General features: G+C 48.7%; 2 protein-coding genes across 2 annotated transcripts in view; one reads left to right on the forward strand and one right to left on the reverse strand.

Moving 5' to 3' along the window:
- Positions 1-750: 750 nt before the first annotated feature.
- LOC140426582 (leucine-rich repeat-containing protein 52-like) lies at positions 751-5509 on the reverse strand. Its single transcript, XM_072511525.1, has 2 exons — positions 4635-5509; positions 751-1594 (listed from the first exon to the last, which is right to left on the reverse strand). The coding sequence occupies exons 1-2, from the start codon at positions 5272-5274 to the stop codon at positions 1236-1238; spliced, it is 999 nt and encodes a 332-aa protein (XP_072367626.1). The 5' UTR covers positions 5275-5509; the 3' UTR covers positions 751-1235.
- LOC140426581 (coiled-coil domain-containing protein 190) overlaps positions 3784-26203 on the forward strand; it is a 105492-nt gene continuing 83072 nt past the window's right edge. The window contains exon 1 of the mRNA XM_072511520.1: positions 3784-4127. Within this exon, the coding sequence (XP_072367621.1) occupies positions 4121-4127 (7 nt within the window). The 5' untranslated portion in view covers positions 3784-4120. The remainder of the gene's footprint in view (positions 4128-26203) is intronic.

Consider the following 26203-nt stretch of genomic DNA (forward strand, 5'->3'; position numbering starts at 1 on the left):
AATTAAACAAAAGCTTTGGGAACAAGAATTTCCATGAGATCAATCAGAGACGGCTTACCATCCTATCGGCACCCTTTTCCCATACTGTATAAATTGTTGCAGCCTGTGAAAGTTGGTATTCTTGCATCTCCCCTGATGAGTGCAAGGCAAATACTTCAACAACATGTCTCTTTTTCTGCAACACTCAAATTCTGGACTTCTGGAGACTATTTGCTGCTCATTAAGTTAAGTGTTATCAGTTGTGGGACATGAAACATCTGTCCACTCTTGTCAGTCTGTGTCAGCATAATGTAAAACCAGGCCAGGTATTGCACAGCCAAAATGCAGCCTTAGACTCGGTCTACCCAGCCCCAATAATTTGCCTTAATCCCAGCCTAAGAAGGCAATTTCCTATTACACTGTCACATTTACAATTCTCTCAACAGCCACTTTCATGCTTCTCGGAGTAAAAGATTATTTATTTGTGCCAAGCCATGGTGAGTTTCATATGCTTTAAATTCCCTAGAACTTGTGTTGACTGTCCACTATGTTTTATTCAGCGACTCCAATAGAAAAAGGGGACTTTCAATCCATTGAAATGGTCTGGATTCAAAGCCAGGTTTGTATGGTAAAAGGAGAGCATCTTAACATAATCCACCACCTCTAGACGCTAGACTTCATCATTAACCCCATATCAAAAGTCAAACTTAACTCCGCTTAAAAACGTAAAAAATCGCACAGTGGAAACTTTTGTATATCAAATTTCTTTACTTTGCACACCATCGATAAAGTGTCCATCCATTACTGCCAACTATTTTGTCTTTCAATATTTTCTCATTATATGCAAAGTTACTTATTATGGCTGTTCACAATGGAACAGGGAAAAGTCTTAAGAAGTTCAAACTTATTTCTTTGGATCTATCTTGCATTATAGCAATAAAGATTGTAGTATTAACAGTTGTCATTTGCAAAAGTAATATGGATCAAAAATTATTCAGAAACAAATAAATGTGTCAAAACCATTTTGTGTGTGGTACAGGATACAAAATGCTACAAAATTGAGTCTCCTAAGGATTAATTGAAAGTCCAGTTGAGAGAGTTCATTATAAGTTGTTTGCATAGGCACCAATTGCTAGCTGATGGATTTTGTATTAAGGCAATACTGTAATATTCACTTAACATCCTTTATGCCAGTTTATTACATTCCTATTCAATATGGGCCATCTTTTCACAGCAGCAAGCAGTCAAGTATAAAGTCATTGATTGCATTCTGTTCCTCGACAAACACTCATATTTGTATTGGCTTTGGCAGTGATTTCTTGAGTAATCACATTAGACCGCTTGGAATATTTAAACGAAATGGCCCTGCGGAGTTTCCGATAACGTTTGAGCTCTTTCTTTTTGAATCTGTTGAAATGAGCCATCAGCAAACTGAAAGTCAAATTGAGAATAATGCTTGCGGAAAATAATCCTGGGCCAATAAGACAAAAGTAAAGAACTTCTCTCAATTTGAGTTGTCTTTTGCTACGGCAAAGGGAAAACAGTTTATCTGCAGCTTCCACAACAAGAACTCCTTGCAAAGGACTTGGAAATGTGCAAGTGACATTAGCAGCATCTGATAAGGATAAAGAAAAGAGTGGTTGATTAGAAGGTGCTGTAACTAGTTCATTCAAATACACAAACTCGGATGCATTAGCAAATCTGAATCCCAATTCCCCCATGGGGAGGTGGTGACATAATGGTATTGTCACTGGGATAGAAATCCATGACCCAGGATCATGCTCTGGGTACCTAGGTTCGAATCCCGCCATGGAGGATGGTGGGATTTGAATTCTATAAAAATCTAGAATTCAAGGTCGAATGATGACCATTGTCCATTGTTGTAAAAACCCATCAGGTTCAATAATATCCTTTAGGGAAGGAAATCTGCTGTCCTTACCTGGTCTGGCCTACATGTGGTTGGTTCTTAACTGCTCCCTGAAATAGCCTAGCAAGGCCACTCAATTAAAGATGGGCAACAAATGCTGGCCTTGCTCACAATCCCATGAGATGATTCATTTTAAACGATTTCTGAAATTAGATTTACTTGGCACGCAGGCAGTTTAAAGGAAGATCTGGATGATACAATTCACACTTTGTGACTGAAAATGCCATTAAAACTATCAGCCAAAACCAAGTCTAATCCTATCCCTGACACATTGAAAAAAACTTCCAAAGATGTCCAATTCGGTTCAATTTAAATTAGTCTAGGAGCTCACCGTTCAACCCAAAGGTTTAAAGTTCAAAAGCCCATTTTAGAAAGTGGTGAAATCGGATTGAATTCAATGAATCTGGAAATCAGTGGGACAACTCCAGAAACAAAAAATAAGAATGTAAGCAGTTGGATTGATATAAAAATACAATTGTCCTTCAATCAGGGAACCTTCTACCTAACAGCTCATACATGTAATGATTACTTTTATTATTGTCACAAATAGGCTTATATTAACACTGCAATTAAGTTAATCTGAAAATCCCCTAGTCGCCACATTCCGGCGCCTGTTCAGGTACACTGAGGGAGAATTCAGAATGTCCAATTCACCTAATAGCACGTCTTTCGGGAGGAAACCGGAGCACCCGGAGAAAACCCACGCAGACACGGGGAGAGCATGTTAGACTCCGCACAGACAGTGACCCAAGCGGGAATCGAACCTGGAACTGGCACTGCGAAGCAACAATACTAACCACTGTGCTACCTTGCCGTCCTGTATATCTCTAATCTACAGCATGCGGTGAACTCCGACATGACTTAGCAACTCACTCAGTCATTGGTTCCAAAGGAGGTTCATCACCATCTTCTCAGTGTAACTAAGAATGGGCTTATCACATTCACCCATATATCCCAAGAACAAGAAAAATATATAATGCCGCCAGTTTCCAAGGTTCTATGGAACAGGTCAAAGTGGTTAAGATATAACGTCAATGCTCACAAAATCAGAGGAAATCTGAGGAGATGACTCCTAAATCAAAGTGCCTGAAGACACAAGGTGTGGCCAGCTTTGGGGATTTTAAGGATGGTTTAGGTCCCCAGGGGTTTTGGGAGTTGTCACCAACCATTCATTTTTATATTTTAAGCAAGGACAATAACAATGAGAAAAATTAATTAGCAAGTAGCTGCAGGAAACAAGCATCATCACCATTTCTACTCGTAATCACATGTATACAATCTTAGACATTTATGGTTGAACTCACTCATGGTATGTTTTAACATGTCTCATAAACGGGTTGCTGAACAGGTTCAGGGATCTCGCCCCAGGCATTTCCATGATGCTGATTCCTTTAGCTTTAATTCTATTAAATAATTGACTGATAAGCCTTTTCTTTCCACCTGAAAACCTGGATAATCTCCCTAATAAACTGTTTCATCCAATGGTATTGACAGAATTTGAGAAGAGTTTTACTGTAAATCTCTACGGTTTGACCATTGGTGTAAAATTAGGTTAATTGAGTGGTGGAAGTAGCCTTCTGTGTCCAGTGGGTACCACAGGGGACTGGGGTGTCCCTTTTAATCATGTTTCGATTTGTTGTTTTAAGTTTTGTTTGTGATTTGCATTTTGTTTAAGGCAGTATCTCTTTAAGAGGGCTGTCCCTTTAATGTATCCCTCAGTTCATTTGATTTAGTTTAATTGGTTATCTGTTTTACCCCAAAATAGGAGTGTTGGAAGCAATATAATCGGCCTCTGCAGCTTCACAGGAAATGAGGAAAGGGGATCATAGGACGATGAATAGGCAATTCACCCCTTCAAGCCTGTTCACATCGAAACAGACTGATCAATGTATCCTTCCTGGGTGAGGTACCCATGCCAGAATGCAATATTCTAAATTAGGTCTACCCAGCGCGTCATAGAACTGCAACTGTAAGAGGGGAATCATGTCGAGTTCCAACTCCAGATTGTAGCTAATCCCACCTGTTGAAAAGTGTGCCTGGACTCTGGGATTAGATTCAGTTTTGATATCTTCCCATAGCAAAATAAGGTCATCTCCAGACTGGACATGAAGAATAGCCACTGGGACCCTATTGTCATCTGGGGAACCGGATCGCAGTGAGAGCCAATGCATTCAGCAGTGATGGAAGGAGGAATAAATCGGAAGTCCAGTTCATATGTTCGGTAAATACATAGATCAGAATGTACATGTGTGCTACACATTGATCAAATGTTATATCTAACAGGAATGTAAAAGCAGAATTATATCTCTGGATTCAGTACTTGGGGTTGATTATAACATGTATTCCATGCATGTCCATCTGGCTGAAGATTATATCTCACGTCATTGGGTTAGAAACTCTTCAGTCAAGTAATATACTTCGGCAGCATTGCATTGTACTGTGCAAATGTATACACAGGCGGACAAGTGTCCTGAACACAGTCATCCTCAAACAGATTATTTCAGACACAAAGGTGGAGTGAAATCAGAGGCAGGAGTTGGGCTATGTGGCTGGAGCCTCGCTTCGAAGTCAGATTCGGCTGGTAAGACCAGAGGCACCGCTCTGGCTAATATACGGGACTGTTAAGGGAAATGGGTTTGTGCAGCTTCAGGGCAAGTCCCTTGCAGCTGATTGAGACTGAAATAGCTTTTCACCCAGCAATAACAAGACAAGAAAGTAAAAGCTGTACCTGGGATGATTCTTCTGTTTAGCTTCATCCAGCTAGTTAGGGTTTGGGTGTTGCAATTGCATGTCCAGGGGTTCCCAGAGAGACGCACGGAGCGCAAGTGCGGCAGCGTCTCCAGCATGCCGGCGTCAATGAATGTCAAACCATTCCCGCTTATGTCAATTTCCTGCAGCTTGTGGTTTGCCGAGAACGCGCGGCTGTCAATGAAGCTCAGCTCCTTGTTCCTGCTGGCCTTCAGCACGATGATATTGGTCAGGTACCTGAAGGTCAGGTGAGTGATCTTCCGCAGCTGATTGTGACTCAGGTCCAGGTACACCAGGACCTGCAGGTTGAGCAAGGAGCTGGGCGGGATCTCGGCCAGGGAGTTGGAGCTGAAATCCAGGTGCAGCAGGCCACCCAGGTAGTTGAGGTCAAGGGCGGGGAGGCTGGAAATGTTGTTGTCGGCGAGAATCAGCTGCCTGGTGCTGAGTGGGATTGCTGCTGGGAAGTGCCGGAGCTGCCTACCTGTGCAGTTGGTGAGAAACTGGCTACAGTTACATTCGGGGGCACAGCCAGCAGCCGCCAACACTCGGGCTACCAACACCACACTTAGCAGTCTTAAGCACCTCGTGCAAAGGGGTAGCAGGATGGACGGCCCATCCATACTCCGGGTCGAGGGACGGGAGGGAAATCCTTTTATCCAAATCTTTTCACCCAAGACAATTCCTGCCAGCCAAAATGCTCACCTTCGAAATTGTCGCTGGCTGACGATTTGGCACATTTAAACTCCATGCTACGTTTGCCTGCTTGAATGAAGAGTGTTGCCTTGAAAGTTACAACAGTTCCTACATTGCTTCCACGCACTGACACCTGGTCCTGCAAGAATTCGCCTCCCGCCACTTGCACACCACTGAGGAAGCCACGTTAAACTGGGCACTGTGCATGCATTGCAAGTTATCATTTGTCCGTGTGCCAGGAACCACTCAGAAGAGACTTTTTGATTTCCTTGCTATTTTTAGCGGTGGCGATTATTTATTAAAGTGCACTCCTTAAATTCCTGTCGGTGCTATGCTAATTCGTTATAAGCAGTCTGGTAAATATAACACTCGGGATGAACTATTACTGATCGTCCTGTATCACTGCACTTTTCGTCTCAGCGTCGCATTTAATGGAGCCATCAGGTGTCCTTCTGGTTTTTGATAAATCCCCTTATCTAATGAGCCACTTTAGCGATGCATATTCTCTGCATTGTTTGCCCTTACATGTGCTGAAGATGATATTTCACACCAGTGAAAACCAAGCCAAAGATTAAGGACTTATGAAATATTAAGAAGCCAGTTATACTGTTTAATGGATCCCATGATATTGGAGTACCCGAGCCATCCATAGAATCCCTACAGTGCAGAAGGAGGCCATTTGGTCCATCGAATTGCACCCACCCTCTGAAGGAGCACCCTGCCCAGGCCCATGCCCCCGCTCTATCCCCGTAACCTCACCTAACCTGCACATCTTTGGATGCTAAGGGGCAATTTAGCATAGCCAATCCACCTAACTGGCACATCTTTGGACTGTGGGAGGAAACTGGAGTACCCGGAGGAAACCCACGCAGACACAGGGAGTATGTGCAGACTCCACACAGACAGTGACCCAAGCCGGGAATCGAACCTGGGTCCCTGGCGCCGTGGGGCAGCAGTGCTAATCACTGTGCCACTGTGCAGCCCATACAGCAGAAAGTCACAGCCAGATTTTCAGAGGTTGCACCGTGTGAGAGACCCCAGCACAAATATCCATCTGGAGTCCCGACTTACAATGTTTATTTGTTTTCAACTCCCAAGAAATCTTCAGCTGTTTTAAATTGAGGTTTCAATCAGGAAGGAAGATTACTTTCTCGGGGAAAAATTAGTTACTCCCCCAAAAATGTGGAAGGCCTGCTAAACCTACGTGAAACATTGGTTCAGTCTCAACAGTTCAGGACACCGCACTTTAGCAAGGATTAGAGAGGGAGGCAGAAAAGATTCACAAGAAGGGATTGTTGCACGGCCTCGGGGGCTATTAGCTTTCCCTCGCTCCTCCATATTCCATTATGGCCTATCCGTCCCCCGTTATTTCTCCATCCCTTCTTTTCCTCCACTAGTGCTTGTTCTTGCACCTACCTTACATCAATAAGGACGAGGAACTTCAGTTTCATGGATGGGGTGGAGAAACAATCAATGTTCTTCTTGGGGAAGAGAGGATCAGGAGGAGAGTTTAAAGAGGTGTTCAAAATCCCTAACCTATCCAGCCTTTTCTTATCATTATAATTTTCATATCTTGGCAACATCCTGGTAAATCTCTGCGTCCTCTCCAGTATAATAACATCGGTCCTGTAATGTCGTGACCAGACTGTACACAGTACATAGGCTGTGGTCTGACCAGGACTGTATTTTGATCTCCCTAACTCATATATTCGAATTGTGTGTGTCTTTCTAACTACTTTATCTGTTATCCTTACCACATTTGATGATACATAGGGGCAGCACGGTAGCATAGTGGTTAGCACAATTGCTTCACAGCTCCAGGGTCCCAGGTTCGATTCCCGCTTGGGTCACTGTCTGTGCGGAGTCTGCACGTTCTCCCCGTGTGTGCGTGGGTTTCCTTCGGGTGCTCCAGTTTCCTCCCACAGTCCAAAGATGTGCCAGTTAGGTGGATTGGCTATGCTAAATTGCCCTTAGTGTCCAAAATTGTCCTTAGTGTTGGGTGGGGTTACGGGGATAGGGCGGAGTTGTGGGCTTGGATAGGGTGCTCTTTCAAAGAGTCGGTGCAGACTCGATGGGCCAAATGGCCTCCTTCTGCACTGTAACTTCTATGATACTATGAACCCTCTGTTCCGCACACAATTCCGTGCCCTCCCATTTATTGTGTATTCCTTTGCCTTATGTCCCCTCCAAAAATCCATTGCCCCACGCTTTCCTGAATTAAACTCCATTTTCCACTTTTCTGCCAAACTAATGAGATTATTTATATCTTCATGCAGTCTAAGGCTTTCTGCCTCACTGTGAACCAAGTGGAACAACTTTTGTATCATCTGCAAACTTCTTTATTAAACCCCCTACCTTTCAGTTTAAATGAATAATATAAACCACAAAAGGGACCAAGGTCTCACTTTCAGAACTGGCTGGAGGTGTTGCACCTGAAGAACTAACGATTTAGCACAAAAGAAACATTCAAATGTGACAAACAAAAATTGCATTTGATGTATCACCAACAGAAATAGATTAGTGGGTTCACCTTGCGCAAAAGTTCTGGTGGATAATAGCTAATTGAGGTTGCATAAAATCCATAGAATCCCTACAGTGCAGGAGGCCATTCGGCCCATCACATCTACACCAACCCTCTGAAATCCCTGGGCACACTCCCCCACCCTATCCCCGGAACCCTACCTAACCTGCACTACTGTAGATTAAACAGTGCCGCCTCTGGAGACTTATGCACCAAACAAAAGAGAGAATTTCTACACACCCTCCCCAACCATCTCCAAAAGGTCATAAAACAACATCCACAGTCTTGCCACTAAAGGAAACCACTAGAAGAGTTGCTGAGCCACCATTACAACCACACAAACTAGATTCGAGCTGGCCAACCCCTTTGAGAAAGGTAGTGGCAAGGGGGAGGGGGAGGGGGGGAGGGGGGAGGGGGGGGGCGTTGCAACAGCTGATGTAAATTGGGAGGGAGGAGACTGGAGCAGAATCTTGTGAAGCTCGTGGGAGCAGGAAATGAGGCAGGCTGTGCACTTAATTGAATGGGAGGCAAACATGGTTATTACAACAAGAGAACTGTGGTATGTTGCGATGGAGTTGTCCAAGGTGGGATGGTGGAGGTCAGGGGATGATTGATGCAAAGTATAGGGCTTCCCACTGGTTGAACGTGCTCAAGATAGGAGGGAGGGCCTTAAGGACAGTGCTGACCAGATCGTTGCCTGTCTTTTGTTTGCAACTCACCTCAGGCAGACGAGATGGTCACACACAGCCAGTGCTTCTACTAGCTCTGGTGCAGCTGGAGAGGAACCAACAGAGGGTGGCCCAGTGACAGGCACAGCAATGGCCAGAACACCACCAAAGGGTGCCAGCAGAGCATCATGCAGCTCACATTGCTGGTAAAAGGGGCCAGCGAGACATTGAGCATTGGCACGTGATAGAATATTCCACAGGCGGAGTAAGAGCCTGCAAACATCAGGGAGGCAATGTCGGAGACTGCTGAAGATGACACTCATCTGTGTCAGCTCCTTCAGGAAGACATACGTCCTCACAGTTTTAAAAGCCACCACAGCGTCGAGTATCAGAGCTGTCTGCTCACTTCCCAGGGAGCTCTCTTGACTCTTACATCCTCACTCAGTCTCCAATGCCACAACTGTTTGCTCCCCCTCAGCAATTGATGGGGTGGCATCTGGGTGACAGGGGATATCCACAGAGGATATGGTTCATGACCCCTGTGTAGAAGCCACCAAATCCAGCAAAGGAGAGGTGTAATGTTGCCCACACCTCAACAAGGGCAACCTCAGTAGAACAGCCCATTAGACAGTTGAAGGTGAGATGCCGCTGCCTGGACTGCTCAGGTGAGGCAGTCTCCAGGATCATCGTGTTCCGCTGCATCCAAATTCAGCTGGGGAGTTGGAGGAACCAGGAGGCCCCTCAGACAAGAAAGAAGGAGAAGAAGTTGATGTTAATGAGGGACTGGATGATGCAGTTCGAGCTGCAGATGCCAGAGTGATTGAGCGACACGCCAGGCAGGCACATGTCACCCTTATTATATCCAGATTCCAGCCAGAATGAACGCATGCAAGATCACTCAATCTCCTCATGAAATGTCTCTGTAAGTGCCAGCAGAACTGGCACATTACCTTCCACCTGCTGGAGGCGATGGGGTCGCATCAGAAGGGAGAAGATTGGCAGCGCACCCTTGGAGTGCCATGCGATGATGCCACTGGGGCAGATTGCTGACGCTCTGTCCTCTATCAGTGCGTGATGGCACCTCCCTGAATCCTGGTTTCCATCTCACCTACCACTGCATCGATCCCATGGCCAGAGTGCTGCAATACCAGTCTGGGCACCTATCTGGCAGCCACTGAGTGTTCTACCAGACATGGCTCGCCATGGCAACTGCCAACCTCTCCATGGAGGAAGCCAAGTGCTTAGGACTTGGATGGACACAGGGCTAGCCACCCCACCTCCAAGTGGAAGTGTTGCATACTTCCGGTTCGGTTATCGGAACCCTCAAAGTAAGAAGAGGATTCTCTCGCAGGAGCCTACAGGTCCGTCAGTTTAACATCACTTTCAGGGATGTTATTGGAATCTGTCATCAAAATGACATGACACTCGGACAAGTACCATATGATCAGTGAGTGGTCAGCATGAATTTGTGAAGAGTAGATTCTCTATGACTAATCTGATTGGATTTCTTTGATGAGAACCTCAACATAGGAAACTGTCTGCGGATAGTGTCTGTATTAACTTCAGGAAGACATTTTATAAAGTTGGGTGCAATTTACTGGCCTTGTCGTACCTGACTTGGTGATGTGACATGGCCGTTGAATCTCGAGATTCAATGTATTCACCCGGCTCCCGGGAACTAACGGCCTCGCCAGGGCATCCTTGCCAGGGTGCCATTTAGCACTGATTTCCACGCACTGTAGCACAGTGGTTAGCACTGTTGCTTCACAGTGCCAGGGTCCTGGGTTTGATTCTCCGCTTGGGTCACTGTCTGTGTGAAATCTGCTCAGTCTCCCCGTGTCTGCGTGAGTTTCCTCCGGATGCTCTGGTTTCCTCCCACAAGTCCCAAAAGACGTGCTGTTAGGTGATTTGGACTTTCTGAATTCTCCCTCAGTGTACTCGAACAGGCACTGGAGTGTGATGATTGGGGATCTTCACAGTAACTTCGTTACAGTGTTAATGTAAGCCTACTTGCGTCACTAATAAAGATTATTATTATTATTGTAAATGTTGACCAGGTGTTATGGCACCTAGTGGGTCTCCCAGGCCATTAGAGACCCCCGGATGGGTGGGCTCTGAGCAGGGTACTACCCTCGCACATCTGCTGGCAGCTGGCACCATTGCACTGTCAGTCTGGCATGTTGGCATGTTGGCACTGCCACCTGGGCACCCAGGTGCCAGGGTGGCGCTGGCAATGTCAAGGTGCCCATGTTCTAGGTTGCCCGTGCCAGGGTTCAGGCCCTTAGGAGGTGGAGTGAGGAGGGCTCGAAGACCCCTAAGAGTCTAATTTGGGTGCAGTGGGGGTTCCGGAGGGCCGGGTGGGCTGATGGAAGGGTGTCAAAGGATCGGGGCAGCACTTCAAAATGGTGCCCTGACCAATGAGTCATCTTCCGGCACTGGTCGAAAGGGGAAGGGGGCAAGATGTCTTTGGTGGTGTTACCACATCGAAAGTGGAATATGGAGGACAATAATTAATTGAACGTGGACATTAGTGGATTGGAAGGTGAGGACATGGAGAACACACTATGATTCTGGGATGGAAGGGAAGGGTATGAGAGCAGAAGTCCAGGAAATGGATGGACGGTGAAGGGCGCTGTCAACCACAGTAGTGTGGATTCTTCAGGTGAGGAAGGCAAATCAGAAGAACTGCTCAGAACAGATACAATGGAGATGGTGAAATTGAAGGAATGGAATAGAATCCTTACAGGGAGCGGGAGGAATCAAGTTAGCTGTGGTCTTATCATAGATATTGGCCAACAACATATCTCCAGGTATAACTAGAGAGAAATTGAGGAAGGGAAGAGTCAAAGGTGGACAATGGCCAAACGAGGGAAGGCAGGAAATTGGAAGCAAAGTTCACAAACCTTTCCAGTTTTGCGGCAAAAGCAGAAAATGGTAAGGATATAGTCATCTTGTAGAGACGGTGCCTGAATAGGACTGGAACATAGAATACTTCATGTTTACATGAACAGGCAGGTCCCTGTATGGGCTCCCGCAGCAACATTTGGGGGAAGTGAGTGGAGTGCCTGTGCTCCCTCTCCGATCAACTGTGAATGCACAGCCAAGTATGAGGAATGTTTTTTATGTTGTGTTGCTTTTTGTAGAACCTGTTCTTCAGTTTGAACAGGACACAAGGCAGACCTGGATTAATATTTCTTTTCTTTTTTAAAAATATTTTTATTGAAGTATTTGTAAAATTTTATAACAAAAAGAGAAAAAGAACAATAAGCGTTAAACATTAACATAGTGTAAAATGTCTACTGCCGACATTTTAAATTAAATTTCCCGAAGAAGTCGACGAACGACTGCCACCCCCGGGAGAACCCTAACATTGATCCTCTTGAGGCAAACTTTATTTTCTCGAGGCTGAGAAACCCAGCCATGTCACTGACCCAGGTCTCCACACTCGGGGGCTTCGAGTCCCTCCACATTAACAGGATCCGTCTCCGGGCTACCAGGGAGCCAAAGGCAAGGACGTCGGCCTTTTTCACTCCCTGAACTCCCGGGTCTTCTGACACCCCAAAGATCGCCACCTCTGGACTCGGCACCACCCGTGTTCCTAGCACCTTGGACATTGCCCTGGCAAACCCCTGCCAGAACCCTTCAAGCTTCGGGCATGCCCAGAACATATGGACATGGTTTGCTGGGCTCCCCGCACACCTCACACATCTGTCTTCTACCCCGAAAAACTTGCTCATCCTTGCCGCCGTCATGTGTGCCCGGTGTACCACTTTAAACTGTATTAGACTGAGCCTGGCACATGATGAGGAGGAATTTACCCGACTTAGGGGTTCCGTCCATTGTCCCGGCTCTAACTCCCTCCTAACTCGTCCTCCCACTTGCCTTTAAGCTCCTCCACCGGGGTTTCCTCCACCTTCGACAGCTCCTGGTAGATATCTGACACCTTCCCCTCCCCCACCCACGTACCGGACACTACTCTATCTTGTATCCCCCGTGGCGGCAGCAGCGGGAAGACCACCACCTGCTTCCTCAGGAAGGTTCGCCCTTGTAGATACCTAAAGACTTTCCCTGGCGGCAATTTAAATTTGTCCTCCCGCGCCTGCAGGCTGGCAAAGCTCCCATCTATAAATAGGTCACCCATTCTTCTAATACCCACCCTCTGCCAGCTCTGGAACCCGCCATCCATCCTACCTGGAAGGAACCTGTGGTTCTTCCATATCGTCCAGACCGATGCTCCCTCCACCCTCTTGTGTCTTCTCCACTGCCCCCAGATCTTCAGTGTTGCCACCACTACCGGACTTGTGGAGTAGCTGGCCTACGAGAACGGCAGAGGTGCCGTTACCAGCGCTCCCAAACTGGTGCCTTTGCATGATGCCGCCTCCAACCGCTCCCATGCCGACCCCTCCCCCAATACCCACTTCCTGATCATGGCAATGTTGGCCGCCCAGTAGTAGTGGCACAAGTTCGGCAGCGCCAGCCCACCCTCCCCCCGACACAAATCCCGAGATGACCTTATTAACCCGCTTGAAAAAGGCCTTCGGGATGAAGATGGGAAGGCATTGGAATACAAATAAGAACCTGGGGAGGACCGTCATTTTCACTGTCTGTACCCTCCCCGCCAGTGACAGCGGGAGCATGTCCCATCTTTTAAATTCGCCTTCTATTTGTTCCACCAGCTGGGTCAGATTAAGCTTATGCAACAAATCCCACTTCCGGGCCACCTGTATACCCAGGTAATGAAAGTTCTTCTCTACCCTCCTCAGCGGCAGCTCCCTCAGTCTCTTCTCCTGTCCTTTAGCCTGGATCACAAACAACTCGCTCTTCCCCACATTCAATCTATACCCCGAGAAACTGCCACATTCCCTTAAGATCCGCATGACCTCCCCCATCCCCTCCAGTGGGTCCAAGATATACAGGAGGAGATCATCCGCATAGAGCGAGACCTGATGCTCCACCTCTCTCCGGATGAGCCCCTGCCAATTCCTTAAAGCCCTTAAAGCAATGGCCAGCGGCTCAATGGCTAGAGCAAATAATAACGGGAAAAGGGGACACCCTTGCCTCGTCCCTCGGTGCAATTTCAAATACTCCAACTGAAGCCGGTTTGTACGCACACTTGCCACAGGCGCCTGGTACAACAATCGCACCCACCGGATAAAGCCCTCACCAAACCCAAACCTATCCAGTGCTTCCCACAGGTACTCCCACTCCACCCGATCGAAAGCTTTCTCTGCATCCATCACTGCCACAACCTCTGCTTCCTCCCCTTCCGTGGGCATCATAACAATGTTTAAAAGCCTCCGCACATTAACATTAAGTTGCCTGTCCTTAACGAATCACATCTGGTCTTCTACTATCACCCCCAGGACACAACCCTCTATCCTCAGGACCAAGATCTTAGCCAATAGCTTGGCATCCACATTTAGCAACGAGATTGGCCTGTAAGACCCACACTGTTCAGGGTCCTTCTCCCGTTTCAGAATGAGTGAGATCAAGGCCTGCGACATTGTAGGGGGAAGGATTCCCTTCTCTCTCACCTCATTAAAGGTCCTCATCAGCAGTGGGCTCAACACCTCTGAAAATGTTTTTAAAAATTCCACCGGGAAACCATCCGGCCCCGGAGTTTTGCCTGACTGCATTCCCTCCAGCCCCTTAATAATTTCCTCTATCTCGATCGGTGCCCCCAGCCCCTCCACCAGATCCTCCTCCACCCTCGGGAACCTCAACTGGTCCAGAAATTGCCGCATCCCTTCCGCACCCGCCGGGGGTAGTTTGCTGTAGAATTCCTTAAAAACTTCATTCACTCCCTCTGGGTCTGAGACCAAGTTGCCCTCCTTATTCTTTACTCCCACAATCTCCCTGGCCGCCTCTCTCGTCCTAAGCTGGAGTGCCAGCATCCTGCTCGCCTTTTCCCCATATTCATACACCGCACCCCTAGCCTTCCTCAACTGTTCTACCGCTTTCCCTGTGGTCAACAATTCAAACTCCGCCTGAGGCTTGCGCTGTCCCTCAGGAGTCCCGCATCCGGAGCCTCCGCATATTTCCTATCCACCCGGAATAACTCCTCCACCAATCTCTCCCTCTCCGCCCTTTCCCTATTTTCTCTATGGGACCGGATCGATATAAGTTCCCCTCTAATAACTGCCTTCAGGGCTTCCCAGACAGTCGCTGCCGATACCTCTCTATTTCCAAATAGGTCTGGATATTCTTATTTACCCGCCCGCAAACCACCTTGTCCGCTAACAACCCCACGTCCAGTCTCCACAGCGGACTCTGCCCTCTCTCCTCCCCAAGCCGCAAATCCACCCAGTGCGGGGCATGGTCCGAGACTGTAATCGCCGAGTATTCCGTCCCCGCCATCTTTGGGATCAACACCCTGCCCAGCACAAAAAAATCAATACTGGAATAAACTTTGTGGGCGTGGGAGAAGAAGGAAAGCTCCTTTACCCTCGGCCGTGTAAACCTTTGTGTACGCCCCCCATCTGTTCCATAAAGCCCTTCAGCTCCCTTGCCGCCGCCGGTCTCCCCTGTCCTGGATTTTGAGCGATCCAATTCAGGTTCAATGACCGTATTAAAGTCCCCTCCCATTACCAAATTGTGTGACTCAAGGTCTGGGATTTTGCCTAACACACGCCTCATAAAATCCACATCGTCCCAGTTCGGGGCGTAGACATTCACGAGCACCACTCGGATTCCCCTCCAGCTTCCCACTCACCATGATATACCTACCCCCTTTATCAGCCACTATTCTCCCAGCCTCAAATGCCACCCGCTTGCTGATCAGAATTGCTATCCCCCTGGTATTCGAGTGGAATACCTGACCCACCCAACCCTTCCTTAATCTCATCTGATCTGTGACCTACAGATGTGTCTCCTGGAGCATTGCCACGTCTGCCTTTAGTCCCTTTAAATACGTGAACACGCGTGCTCTCTTCACTGGCCCATTCGGACCTCGCATGTTCCAAGTAATCAGCCTGGACAGGGGGCTAACATCCCCCCTCCCGCAGCCGACTAACCATCATCCTTTCTTGGCCAACCCCGAGCCCGTGCCCCCCGCTTGCCCGGACACCCCCTTAAGCAGCAGCCGCCCCCAACCCTCCTTTTATTCCCTGAAGAAAATTTCTCCCTTGCCCGCAGAGCAGCCTTCCCCCCCCTTCCCCCTAACACCAGAAACTTAATCTCCCAAATCAAACACCAACTCAACACTAAGTCACCCCCCACCACGCTTCCGAGAGTCAGCTGATCCATGCTGATCCCGATAGCCCCCGCCCTGGCGCCGGTCTGACTATCGCCCTATTGTTCGGACCCCTCTCCCCACATAGAAAAAACTTATTTATAAGATCACATTCCCCAGTAAGTAAACATCAGCTCTCCAAAAGCCATTAGCATAACCATAAAGCCAAACAGACACACTCACTTAACGCAAAACCCAGTCCCCCAAAGGGTAGTGCTAGCTTCAGGGCCCCCCTCTCCTCCCTGTATCAACGATCTTCTAAACAAAGCGCCCTCCAACCGTCTCCCCAACCCGCGCTCTTGCCCACAACTAACCACAATCTTGTTTAAAACAGAACACAATTACAAACCGCCGCCTCCTCCCATCTTCGAAGCATTAAGTGTCTCTTAACTCGAGTCCAACTTCTTTTCTTTAATAAATGTCCAGACATCATCTGGCGACTCGAAATAATAGTGTCGGTCCTCGTGCGTTACCCACAGTCTCGCTGGGTATAACACCCCAAACTTCACCCCCTTCTTCAAGAGGGTCGCCTTTGCCCGGTTGAACCCCGCACATCTCTTGGCCAGCTCCGCTCCCAGGTCCTGATAGATGCGCACCTCACTGTTCTCCCACTTGCTGCCCCGTTCCTTCTTGGCCCATCGCAGGACACGCTCCTTGTCTGAAAATCGGTGAAAACGGACCACTATGGCCCTTGGCGGGTCGTTCGCCTTGGGTTTCCTTGCGAGGGCTTTGTGCGCTCCATCCAGCTCCAGGGGTCGAGGGAAAGCCCCCGCTCCCATCAACGACTCCAGCATACCCGCCACATACGCTCCAGCATCTGATCCCTCGATACCTTCAGGAAGACCAACGATTCTTAAATTCTGCCTCCTGGTTCTGTTCTCCAGCTCCTCCAGCTTCTCCTGCATCTGCTTGTGGCGGTCCTCTAGCACATCCACCTTGCTCCAGCACAGTTAACTCGTCCCCTTGGTTGGAGAGTTTTAATTCGATCTCCTGGATTGCTTTCCCCGGGCTGCCTGAGTCGCGACCATTTGGTCGATCGATGCTTTCGTCGGGTCAAGCATATCCCTTTTTAGCTCGGCAAAGCAACTCTTGAAAAACTCCGTCTGTTGCTCCTTCGGTCAGTGAGCCGCCACTCCCTGGTCCTTGCCGTCTGCCATGCTTTGTTGCACTGCCAGCTCTTCTCGCTTCCCTCTATTGGGACTAATTTGTTTCACACGGCCACTTCTGGTCCAGCTATCCATACACCAGGGGGGAAATCCTCCTTACTGATGCCAACTCCACTGATTTATTTCATAAAGTCCACAAAAATCCGGGAAAAAAGGTCCGAAAGCCCGATTCAGGCGGGAGCTAGCGAATGTGCAACCTACTCCTCCATGGCCGCCACCGGAAATCCCTGGGTCAATATTTCTAAAGCTGGTCTATAAAATAGATGTGACAGTTCGATGCACCAATAGTTATTTCTTCGAAACAACAACTGTTAACCTTGTATAATTGTGTCAAGTACTAATTTTCAATGGCACATTCTGGGAGTTCCGCCCTGAAGGAATGTCTGAGAAATACAACATTAGTTTACTGATATAAGACATCAGCTTTTTCTGTTACTAGAGTGAAGAAGCCTGGCCAATTTGGATAGTCCTTTATTGCTTTGGAAACAATTTAAACCTTTTGGGCAAACCCATTAAACAAACTTTGATTGACATCAGGGTTCTGAAGTCTTTTTACTTGTTTACCAACTTAACAAAGGATTTATTTGTTTTGTACAGCAGCCAATACATATAGAACATGGAAAGTTACTCCTAGGACTACATACCTGAAAGAAAGTTACGTTGTAATGTAGATATTATCACAAAGCAATACTGCCTTCCTGTTAGAGCGAGCCTTAGGTGGAGGCACATCATAGATCATGGAATTTACAGTGCAGAAGGAGGCCATTCGGCCCATCGAGTCTGCACTGGCCCTTGGAAAGAGCACCCTATTTAAACCCCACACTTCTGCCCTATCCCCGGAACCCCACCTAACCTTTTTGGACACTAAGAGCAATTTAACATGGCCAATCCACCTAACCTGAACATCTTTCGGGACTTGTGGGAGGAAACCGGAGCACCCGGAGGAAACCCACGCAGACACGGGGAGAACGTGCAGACACCACACAGTGAACCAAGTCGGGAATCGAACCTGGGACCCTGGAGCTGCGAAGCAACAGTGCTAACAACTGTGCTACCGTGCTTCGCCAATACAAATATATATAACTACATGCATATTATTTTCTATGTACCCACTCGTAATGAAAGATCCTAGCTAAAATGGAGTATAATAGTTTGTGAGGCATCATGGAGTTTAGCTGACAAACTGACTTGACCACATTCTTGAAGCAGATCAATTACACAAATACAGGGACCAGCTCGCTCAGTAGGATCTCCCTTATCAGCTGCCGCCCCCAGGCAGCTGCCCCTGAGTAATGCAGCCTGCGCTACCAGGCATAAATGAGGTTAAGATAAGGCAGGCTAAGTTTGTGAAGACCCAAAGAATGTTGATAAGTGGTCTGGAAAACATCATGATGGGGCCTCTATCTGTTCATGAGCTGATCAGGCAGCCCTATCATGCCTAGTAACCGATCGCTAAGTAATATATGTAATCAGTAATCATTACGATTGGATTGCGTGTAGTCGGGGTGGGCTGAGTAACTGTCTTAAGAATTGATGATTTTCTTTGTTCAATGGAGAAGCGCACGGTGATCCCAGCAACATGCTCTCCATCAGTGTTAAATCAATAAACTGTTTGACGTTTGTAACAGACCCGAGTGTCAAGTGACTCCTTCGGACTCATCAGTGCTGACACTTCCTCTCACAGCTCACCATGGCAGATGGTTTGGCTTGAGGGTGTGTGGCCCTGAGACCCATGACTAGTTTTCTTACTGAATTGTTAACATGTCGCATTTACACACAGAAGTTGAATAAATGGGAAATGGTGTTAGAGACTGGAAATTATGCTAGGCAACATGAACACTTCCAGTGTTAAATTCTAAAGGCCCAGGATGAAATGAAAATCGCTTATTGTCACGAGTAGGCTTCAATGAAGTTACTGTGAAAAGCTCCTAGTCGCCACATTCCGGCACCTGTTCGGGGAGGCTGGTACAGGAATTGAACCGTGCTGCTGGCCTGCCTTTGTCTGCTTTCAAAGCCAGCGATTTAGCCCAGTGTGCTAAACCAGCACCAGGGGATTATCCTGGCATTCCCAGGCATAGCTGCAAGGAAGCCCAACACCGCCAGATTCCGCAGAGACAGATGCTTTGCTTATTTTAAAGCAGGTTGCTGTATTCTAAAATAAGCTTGTTGTCAAATCACCTTGAAAAGCAAAGAATTGGGAGCAAACCAGCTTTGAAAGCTAAGATTACGAGTCGTGTTGCTTACCTATAGATAGAATCTTCCCATTTGAAAGAAAAACTTCTTCAAATCTGGCAGCAACTGTTACTGTTTTAACATTATGATACACCATCAATAACACACGACGAGTGATGAATGTAACTGAGGCTTTAATACACTAAACAGCAAGCCTCCTGGCCTCTGGTCCCAAACTGGGTCCGGAGGCAGAGACTTGCCACCTTGATACATAAGCCCGAGGGGAGGAGCCATAGGCGGAGCCAGCCTGGACAAGCCCAGGCATGCACAATACAATACAATGTCATACAATGCAATACCGTGGTTTACCACATTCACCCCCTGTCCCCTGTTTAAAAATAAGTCCGGCAGGGGTGAAGTGGTCTTAAAGGTCAATGCTGTCGGGGGCCTTGACCTTCTGCCGTGATCGCCTCAGTCCCGGCTCTGGGGTGGGCACCGGTGTCGAGACCTGCGCGTCCGGGAGCGTGTTGCCTTCTTCTTCTTCACCCAGATGTTGAGTCGGCGAAGGGGGGGGCGGTGTATGGGCGGAGGTGGTGGTGCTTGTCACCGGTGGGCCTGCGGTTGTTAGTTCGTGAGGGAGGTGAGCAGGGGTGGGAGGAAGCGGTGTAGGGTGGCGGGTGATGGTGATGGTCGCTGGGGAACATGCAGGTGCCAAATCCCAACAGGAGACCATGTCCTGCCGTCCGTCCTGATGTGCCACATAGGCATATTGTGGGTTTGCATGGAAGAGCAGGACCTTCTCGATGAAGTGGTCGGTTTTATGGCTCCTCGCATGTTTCCGGAGAAGGATGGGCCCCGGGACTGTCAGCCAGGATGGAAGCGAGACCCCGGAGGTGGATTTCCTAGGGAAGGCAAACATACATTCATGAGGAGTCTCGTTGGTGGCTGTACACAGGAGCGACCGGATGGAGTAGAGCGCGTCGGAGAGGACCTCCTGCCAGCGGGAGACTGGGAGACTTCTAGACTGTAGGGCCAGGAGGACGGCAGGACATGGTCTCCCTCTCCACCTGTCGTTTCCCCGGTGGTTATAGCTGGTCGTACTGCTGGAGGCGATGCCTTTGCTGAGCAGGAACTGGCGCAACTCGTCGCTCATAAAGGAAGAGCCCCGATCACTGTGGATGTAGGCGGGGAACCCAAACAGGGTGAAAAGACTGTGCAGGGCCTTGATAACGGAGGCAGAGGTCATGTCAGAGCAGGGTTGGCGAAGGGGAATCTTGAGTACTCGTCAACGATGTTGAGGAAGTACACGTTACGGTCAGTGGAGGGGAGGGGCCCTTTGAAGTCGATACTGAGGCGCTCAAAGGGGCAAGAGGCCATTACCAGGTGTATCTGTCTGGCCGATAGAAGTGCGGTTTGCACTCCGCGCAGACCTGGCAGTCCCTGGTCATGGACCTGACCTCCTCGATAGAGTAAGGCAGGTTGCGAGCCTTGATGAAGTGAAAAACCGGGTGACCCCCGGGTGACAGAGGTCGTTGTGGAGGGCCCGAAGTTGGTCTACCTGTGCGCTGGCACATGTACCGCGGGATAAGGCATCTGGGGGCTCATTGAGCTTCCCGGGTCGATACAAGATCTCGTAGTTGTAGGTGGACTCCTCCACCTCAGAATCTTGTCATTCTTAATCTTACCCCGCTGTGTGTTATTGAACATGAAGGCAACCGACCGTTGGTCAGTGAGGAGAATGAATCGCCTGCCGGCCAGGTAATGCCTCCAATGTTGCACAGCTTCTACGATGGCTTGGGCTTCATTTTCGAAGGAGGAGTGTCGAATTTTGGCGGCATGGAGGGTACGGGAGAAGAAGGCCAGGGGCCTACCCGCCTGGTTGAAGGCAGTGGCCAGAGCAAAGTCCGACGCATCGCTCTCCACTTGGAATGGGATGGACTCATCCACAGCGTGCATCCTGGCTTTGGCAATATCTGCCTTGATGCGATTGAAGGCCAGTCGGGCCTCAGCCACCAGGGGAAAAGTGGTGGATTTGATCAGTGGACGGGCCTTGTCCGCATAGTTGGGGACCCACTGGGCATAGTACGAGAAGAACCCCAGGCATTTCTTCAGGGCAGTGGGAGAGGGGGAGTTCCAAGAAGGGCACATGCGGTCGGGGTTGGGCCCTAGGACACCGTGTTCCACGACGGAGCCGAGGCGGGTTGTGCGGAAGACGCATTTTTCTCTATTATAGGTTAGGTTCAGGAGTTTAGTGGTGTGGAGGAAGCGCCGGAGGTTCGCATCATGGTCCTGCTGGTCATGGCCGCAGATGGTGACATTGTCGAAGTATGGGAACGTGGCCTGCAGCCCGTACTGGTCAACCATTCAGTCCATTTCTCTTTGGAAGACCGAGACCCCATTGGTGAAGCCGAAGGGGACCCTGAGGAAGCGGTAGAGGCGGCCATCTGCCTCGAGGGCAGTGTGTGTTGGTGGTCCTCTGGGCGGATAGGGAGCTGGTGGTATGCAGGCTTCAAGTCGACTGTGGAGAAGACTCGATACTGCGCAATCTGATTGACCACGTCAGATATGCGGGGGAGGGGGTACGCATCGAGCTGCGTGTACCGGTTAATGGCCTGGCTGTAATCGATGACCATCCAATGCTTCTCCCCAGTCTTGGCGACCACCACTTGGTCTCTCCAGGGGCTGTTATTAGCCTCAATGGTCCCCACTCGCAGGAGTCGCTGGGCCTCCGGCCTGATGAAGGCCCTGTTCCGGGCACTGTAGCGTCTGCTTCTGGTAGCGACGGGCGTACAGTCCGGGTGAGGTTTGCAAAGAGGGAGGGTGGGGCGACCTTAAGGGTCGCGAGGCTACAGATGGTGAGGAGGGGCAGGGGTCCGCCGAACTTTAAGGTAAGGCTCTGGAGATGGCACTGGAAGTCGAGCCCCAGTAATAGGGCAGCACAGAGATGGGGGAGGACGTAGAGTTTGAAGTTAGCGTACTCTACGCCTTGTGCAGTAAGGGTCGTGACACTGTACCCCCGGATTTCTACTGCGTGGGATCCAGAAGCCAGGGAGATTTTCTGGGTGGCGGGTAAAATTGTGAGGGAGCAGCGCCTTACCGTATCTGGGTGTATGAAGCTGTCTCGTGCCCGTTGATCCAGATGGTCATCGTGGACTTCGCGAGGTGGTGCAGCCGGGACTGGTCGAGCGTGATGGAGGTGAGCTTCAGAAGGCAGTCGGTAAGCCGGTCGGAGGTAGCGGCGGCCAGCATACGGTCGGGCGAGCTGGGCTCCCGGGAGGCTGCGGAGTGGTCCCAGAATGGCGGCCCCCATGAGTCGCGCGTGGCGGGTGGCATCGGCGATGGCGTCCAAGATGGCGGCCCCCATGGGTCGCGCGTGGCAGCGGCGATGGCGTCCAAGATGGCGGCCCTGTGGGTCACACGTGGCGGCCGAAATTGAAGATGGCGGCGAAGATGGCGGCACCCACGGGTCACACATGGCGGGTGGCGCGGCGGCTGGGGGCGGCCCCGACAGGCAGTAGGCAGCGCTGTTGGGCTTGGAAGGTTTAGGGGGGGGATCGGGCCTGGCAGGCTTTTGCAAAGTGGCCCTTCTTCCCACAGACGTTACAAGTTGCATTCCGTGACGGGCAGCATTGTCTGGGGTGATTACTCTGGCCGCAGAAGTAGCACCTCGGGCCTCAGGAGCTGGCTGGCCGCTGCGCGGCGCAGGCCTGCGCCGCACCCGAGTCGGTTGATGGCTGCACCCACGAGGCCCACGAGGGTGCCGCGCGGTTGGAGGTGTAGGCCTCCATGTTCTGGGAGGCCTCCAGAGCGAGTTGGAGAGTTGTACTGCCTCTGGGAGGCTGGCGGATATAGTTAGAATTCATGCCTGCAACATAAGCGTTCCTGATCAGCAGTTCCGTGTGCTGGGCAGCCGATATCGCCCAGCAGTCACAGTTCCGGCAGAGTATGCGCAAGGCATGCAGGAATTCTGCAAGTGATTCCCCAGGGCGTTGTCGTCTCGTGGCGAGGAGGTGCCTAGCATACACCTCGTTAACGGATTTCACATATGATGCACGATCAATTAAACTCAAAGACGAGGTTGTAACATAACTGAAGGCTTTAATAGACTAGATCTGTTCCCCAGCAGCTTCGGTACAGAATGAGGGCTGCTGGGACGGCACCAGTTCTTATACCCCGCCTGTCAGGGCGGAGCTACATACCAAACAGCCAATGGTAAACTCCTAGGTTTACCCAATGGTTTACAGCCTCTCGGGTACTGCAATACCTGATAGTACCACAACATATTGTCCTTTTAGCAGCGTTATTGCCTCCGCATACGAGGGGCGTCCCTGATGAGGAGATAGACTCCTGGGCTCACCCGTGCGTGGAGGATCTGCTTCTTCTGGAGGTCTGTGAAGTTTTCGGTGAAGGATGCGAGGTACGCTTCGAAGCAGCTTAGCCAGTGTTCAAACATTTCTGTAGCGTCGGCTGCCTGTGGGTCCTGCTCCAAACGATCAGGCTTGAGTGATGAGTTCATCTTTAGAAGTTTAGTGTATTAAATTGATACACCATCAATAACACACGACGAGTGATGAACGTAACTGAGGCTTTAATACACTAAACAGCAAGCCTCCTGCTTCTGGACCTGAACTGGGTCCGGAGGCGGAGACTTGCCACCTTTATACATAAGCCCGAAGGGAGGAGCCACAGGCGGAGCCAGCCTGGACAAGCCCAGGCATGCACAATACAATACAATGTCATACAATGCAATACCATGGTTTACCACAGTGGTATTGAGAAACTTCAATTTTAGTATAGACTGGAGAGGTTGGGACTTTTCTCCTTCGAGGGTAGAAGTCTAAGAGGAGATTCGGTGGAGGTGTTCAAAATCAGGTGTTCTGATTTTGTTTCCGATTCCAGATCCGCAGTAATTTGCTTTTATCTTCAGATCTGGAATGCGTTGCCTGCAGGTTCGATCAAGACATTCAAGAGGGCATTAGATGATTATTTGAATAGAAACAATGGAGTCTGGGGAAAAGGCAGGGGAAAGGCACTTAGACATAATGCTCATTTGGGGAGCTGGCATGGAAACAATGGGCCGAATGGCCTCCTTCTGCACCCTAACAATGCTGTCATTCTGCAATCAGCTACTGTATAAGGTACAGTTTTGTTAAAGAACTTGCCGTTCCTTGTTTGTATTTGAGGCTAGATTTCTTTCAACTTGTTCAATTACTTACTGTAACTATGATAACATGTATTAATAAACCATGCTTCAAAAGGGCCACAAAAGATCTTCTTCCTACTTTATGCCACAATCAATATAATCCTTGCCATGCAATGGATTTTCTTGCTGTCTGAGTATATTTGTGTTTCTGTGGCTACCATTGCTTTATGCTGCACTTAATCCCTCCCTCTCTCTCCCTCTCTTGGTCTCTCCGCTTCAATCACTCCCTTCTCTCTCTCCGTGCCCTCTTCCAAGTCCATTTCTTCTAAGAGGTCCACTTCATGCTCCTTCAATTCTCTTCCTATCCAACTCCAATATTCAATGACTGTTATGTATTAGAGAATACATCTCTACTGGTGGAACATCAGGTGATCTGTAGCGACATTAGCAGATTTTTTTTGCACGGGCTTCAGTTCTCCATCTTAGATTGTATGAGCAACATCTCTTAATAAAACCTCTTGTGGTGTTTCTAAGAATCCAAGAGTGTGGCACCTCCAGACTTTTCCTCTTTGCAGCATATCTGGTGCATCACAGATTAGGCAGAAGGTTTCCTCCAAGTACAACACAAGCCAAGAACAATATTGTTCTTTTTAATCTTGATATTTGGCATGCATTCTGGCTGATGTGCGAAGTAAAAATATGATTAGAGTGTCGCGTGGCATGCTGAAAAGGACACCTTGAAGGCTTACCTCAAGAAATGGAATATAGATATCAATGCCTGGGAGACCCTTGCTCAGAAGGAACCTACTTGGAGGAACCTCCTCACTGAGAACATCCGATGGCAAGAGGAGACCCAGAAAGGAGCCTGAGAAAGGAATTCCCATGACCTAAAGTCCGAGGACCGATCCCACCTTTTGGAAACTCGTGCCAAGTGAGTGATTGAAGATGCAGCTCTAGGACCGGGCTCATCAGCCGCGCAAGGACCCACGGAACCAACGACCAGTAACACAGAGTATCTTAGATGGACAATCATACTCGTTAGCGAGTGATCGTCAGCGATTACATACACTCCAAAACCATTCTATCTATTATAGTTTTGTTAATGGAATAAAATCCTCATGACAAAATTAAGTTTTTAAAAAACCCTTTCTTTCACTTTCTGTGACTCCTGTTACGTGATGAAGATGTTAGGAAATTGGGTCCAGAAATGATATCGAAGATGTAGCAGGCAATCTAGGGGTTAAGCTGACTGAGGTAAAATACTGCTAGCAGGAGATAGAGGGATATGCCCACACCTGGCCAAGTTACATTGTCCCAGTCAAACTTAAACTTATTAGTGGGAATACACATGATACCCCTAGATCCATTGTTCTTTGTCCATCAGTGGGGGGGGGGGGGGGGGGGGGGGTTAGTTGCATGTCAATAGCATGGCTCTGTTCTTTCATATAAACGAGAGTGGGCAATTAAACAGCAAAGATAACACTGATGGGTTCAAGCATGTAAGCCCCACCCAGCAGAGAACTTTTCTTTGAGGGGGTGGGCAGACTCAGAGAGAGAGATAAATAATTCAGTTCTGAACAGTTACAGGCAGAAGGCTTTGGAAATTGACCAAGAGTGGTCATGAAAGTTGCCACAGAGGCAGGCTTTGGGAAAGGTTCTGAATGAATGTTTCTAACAAAAAAAGATTGCTTCCTATATAAAAGTACTGCCTTTACCTGTCTGTGTAAGTGGACCACGAGCTGCACGTTTATTTAAAATGCTGTTTAATGGGAACCAGTGTGTTAAGGTTAAGAAACTACAAGTACTCTGTCAATGTTAGAGTTGAAATTTAAAAGTTTAAATCTTGTTTTCTTTTCTTTTGTTTCAATAAAGTTCGTTTATAAAATAACCAAGCCCTATTTCTTATATTATCACTCCTGGAATGAATTGATCTTTCCGCACCTTCTTAAAACTTT

The sequence above is a fragment of the Scyliorhinus torazame genome, chromosome 7, assembly GCF_047496885.1.
Source record: "Scyliorhinus torazame isolate Kashiwa2021f chromosome 7, sScyTor2.1, whole genome shotgun sequence".
NCBI lineage: Eukaryota > Metazoa > Chordata > Chondrichthyes > Carcharhiniformes > Scyliorhinidae > Scyliorhinus > Scyliorhinus torazame.

Bases quoted from the DNA above. Each gene is read 5' to 3' on its own strand.
- LOC140426582 (XM_072511525.1), bottom strand. From the start codon at position 5,274: ATGGATGGGCCGTCCATCCTGCTACCCCTTTGCACGAGGTGCTTAAGA. The intron at 1,595-4,634 runs GTACAGCTTTTA...TATCCTTATCAG, and splicing joins AAACAGAAGAATCATCCCAG to ATGCTGCTAATGTCACTTGC.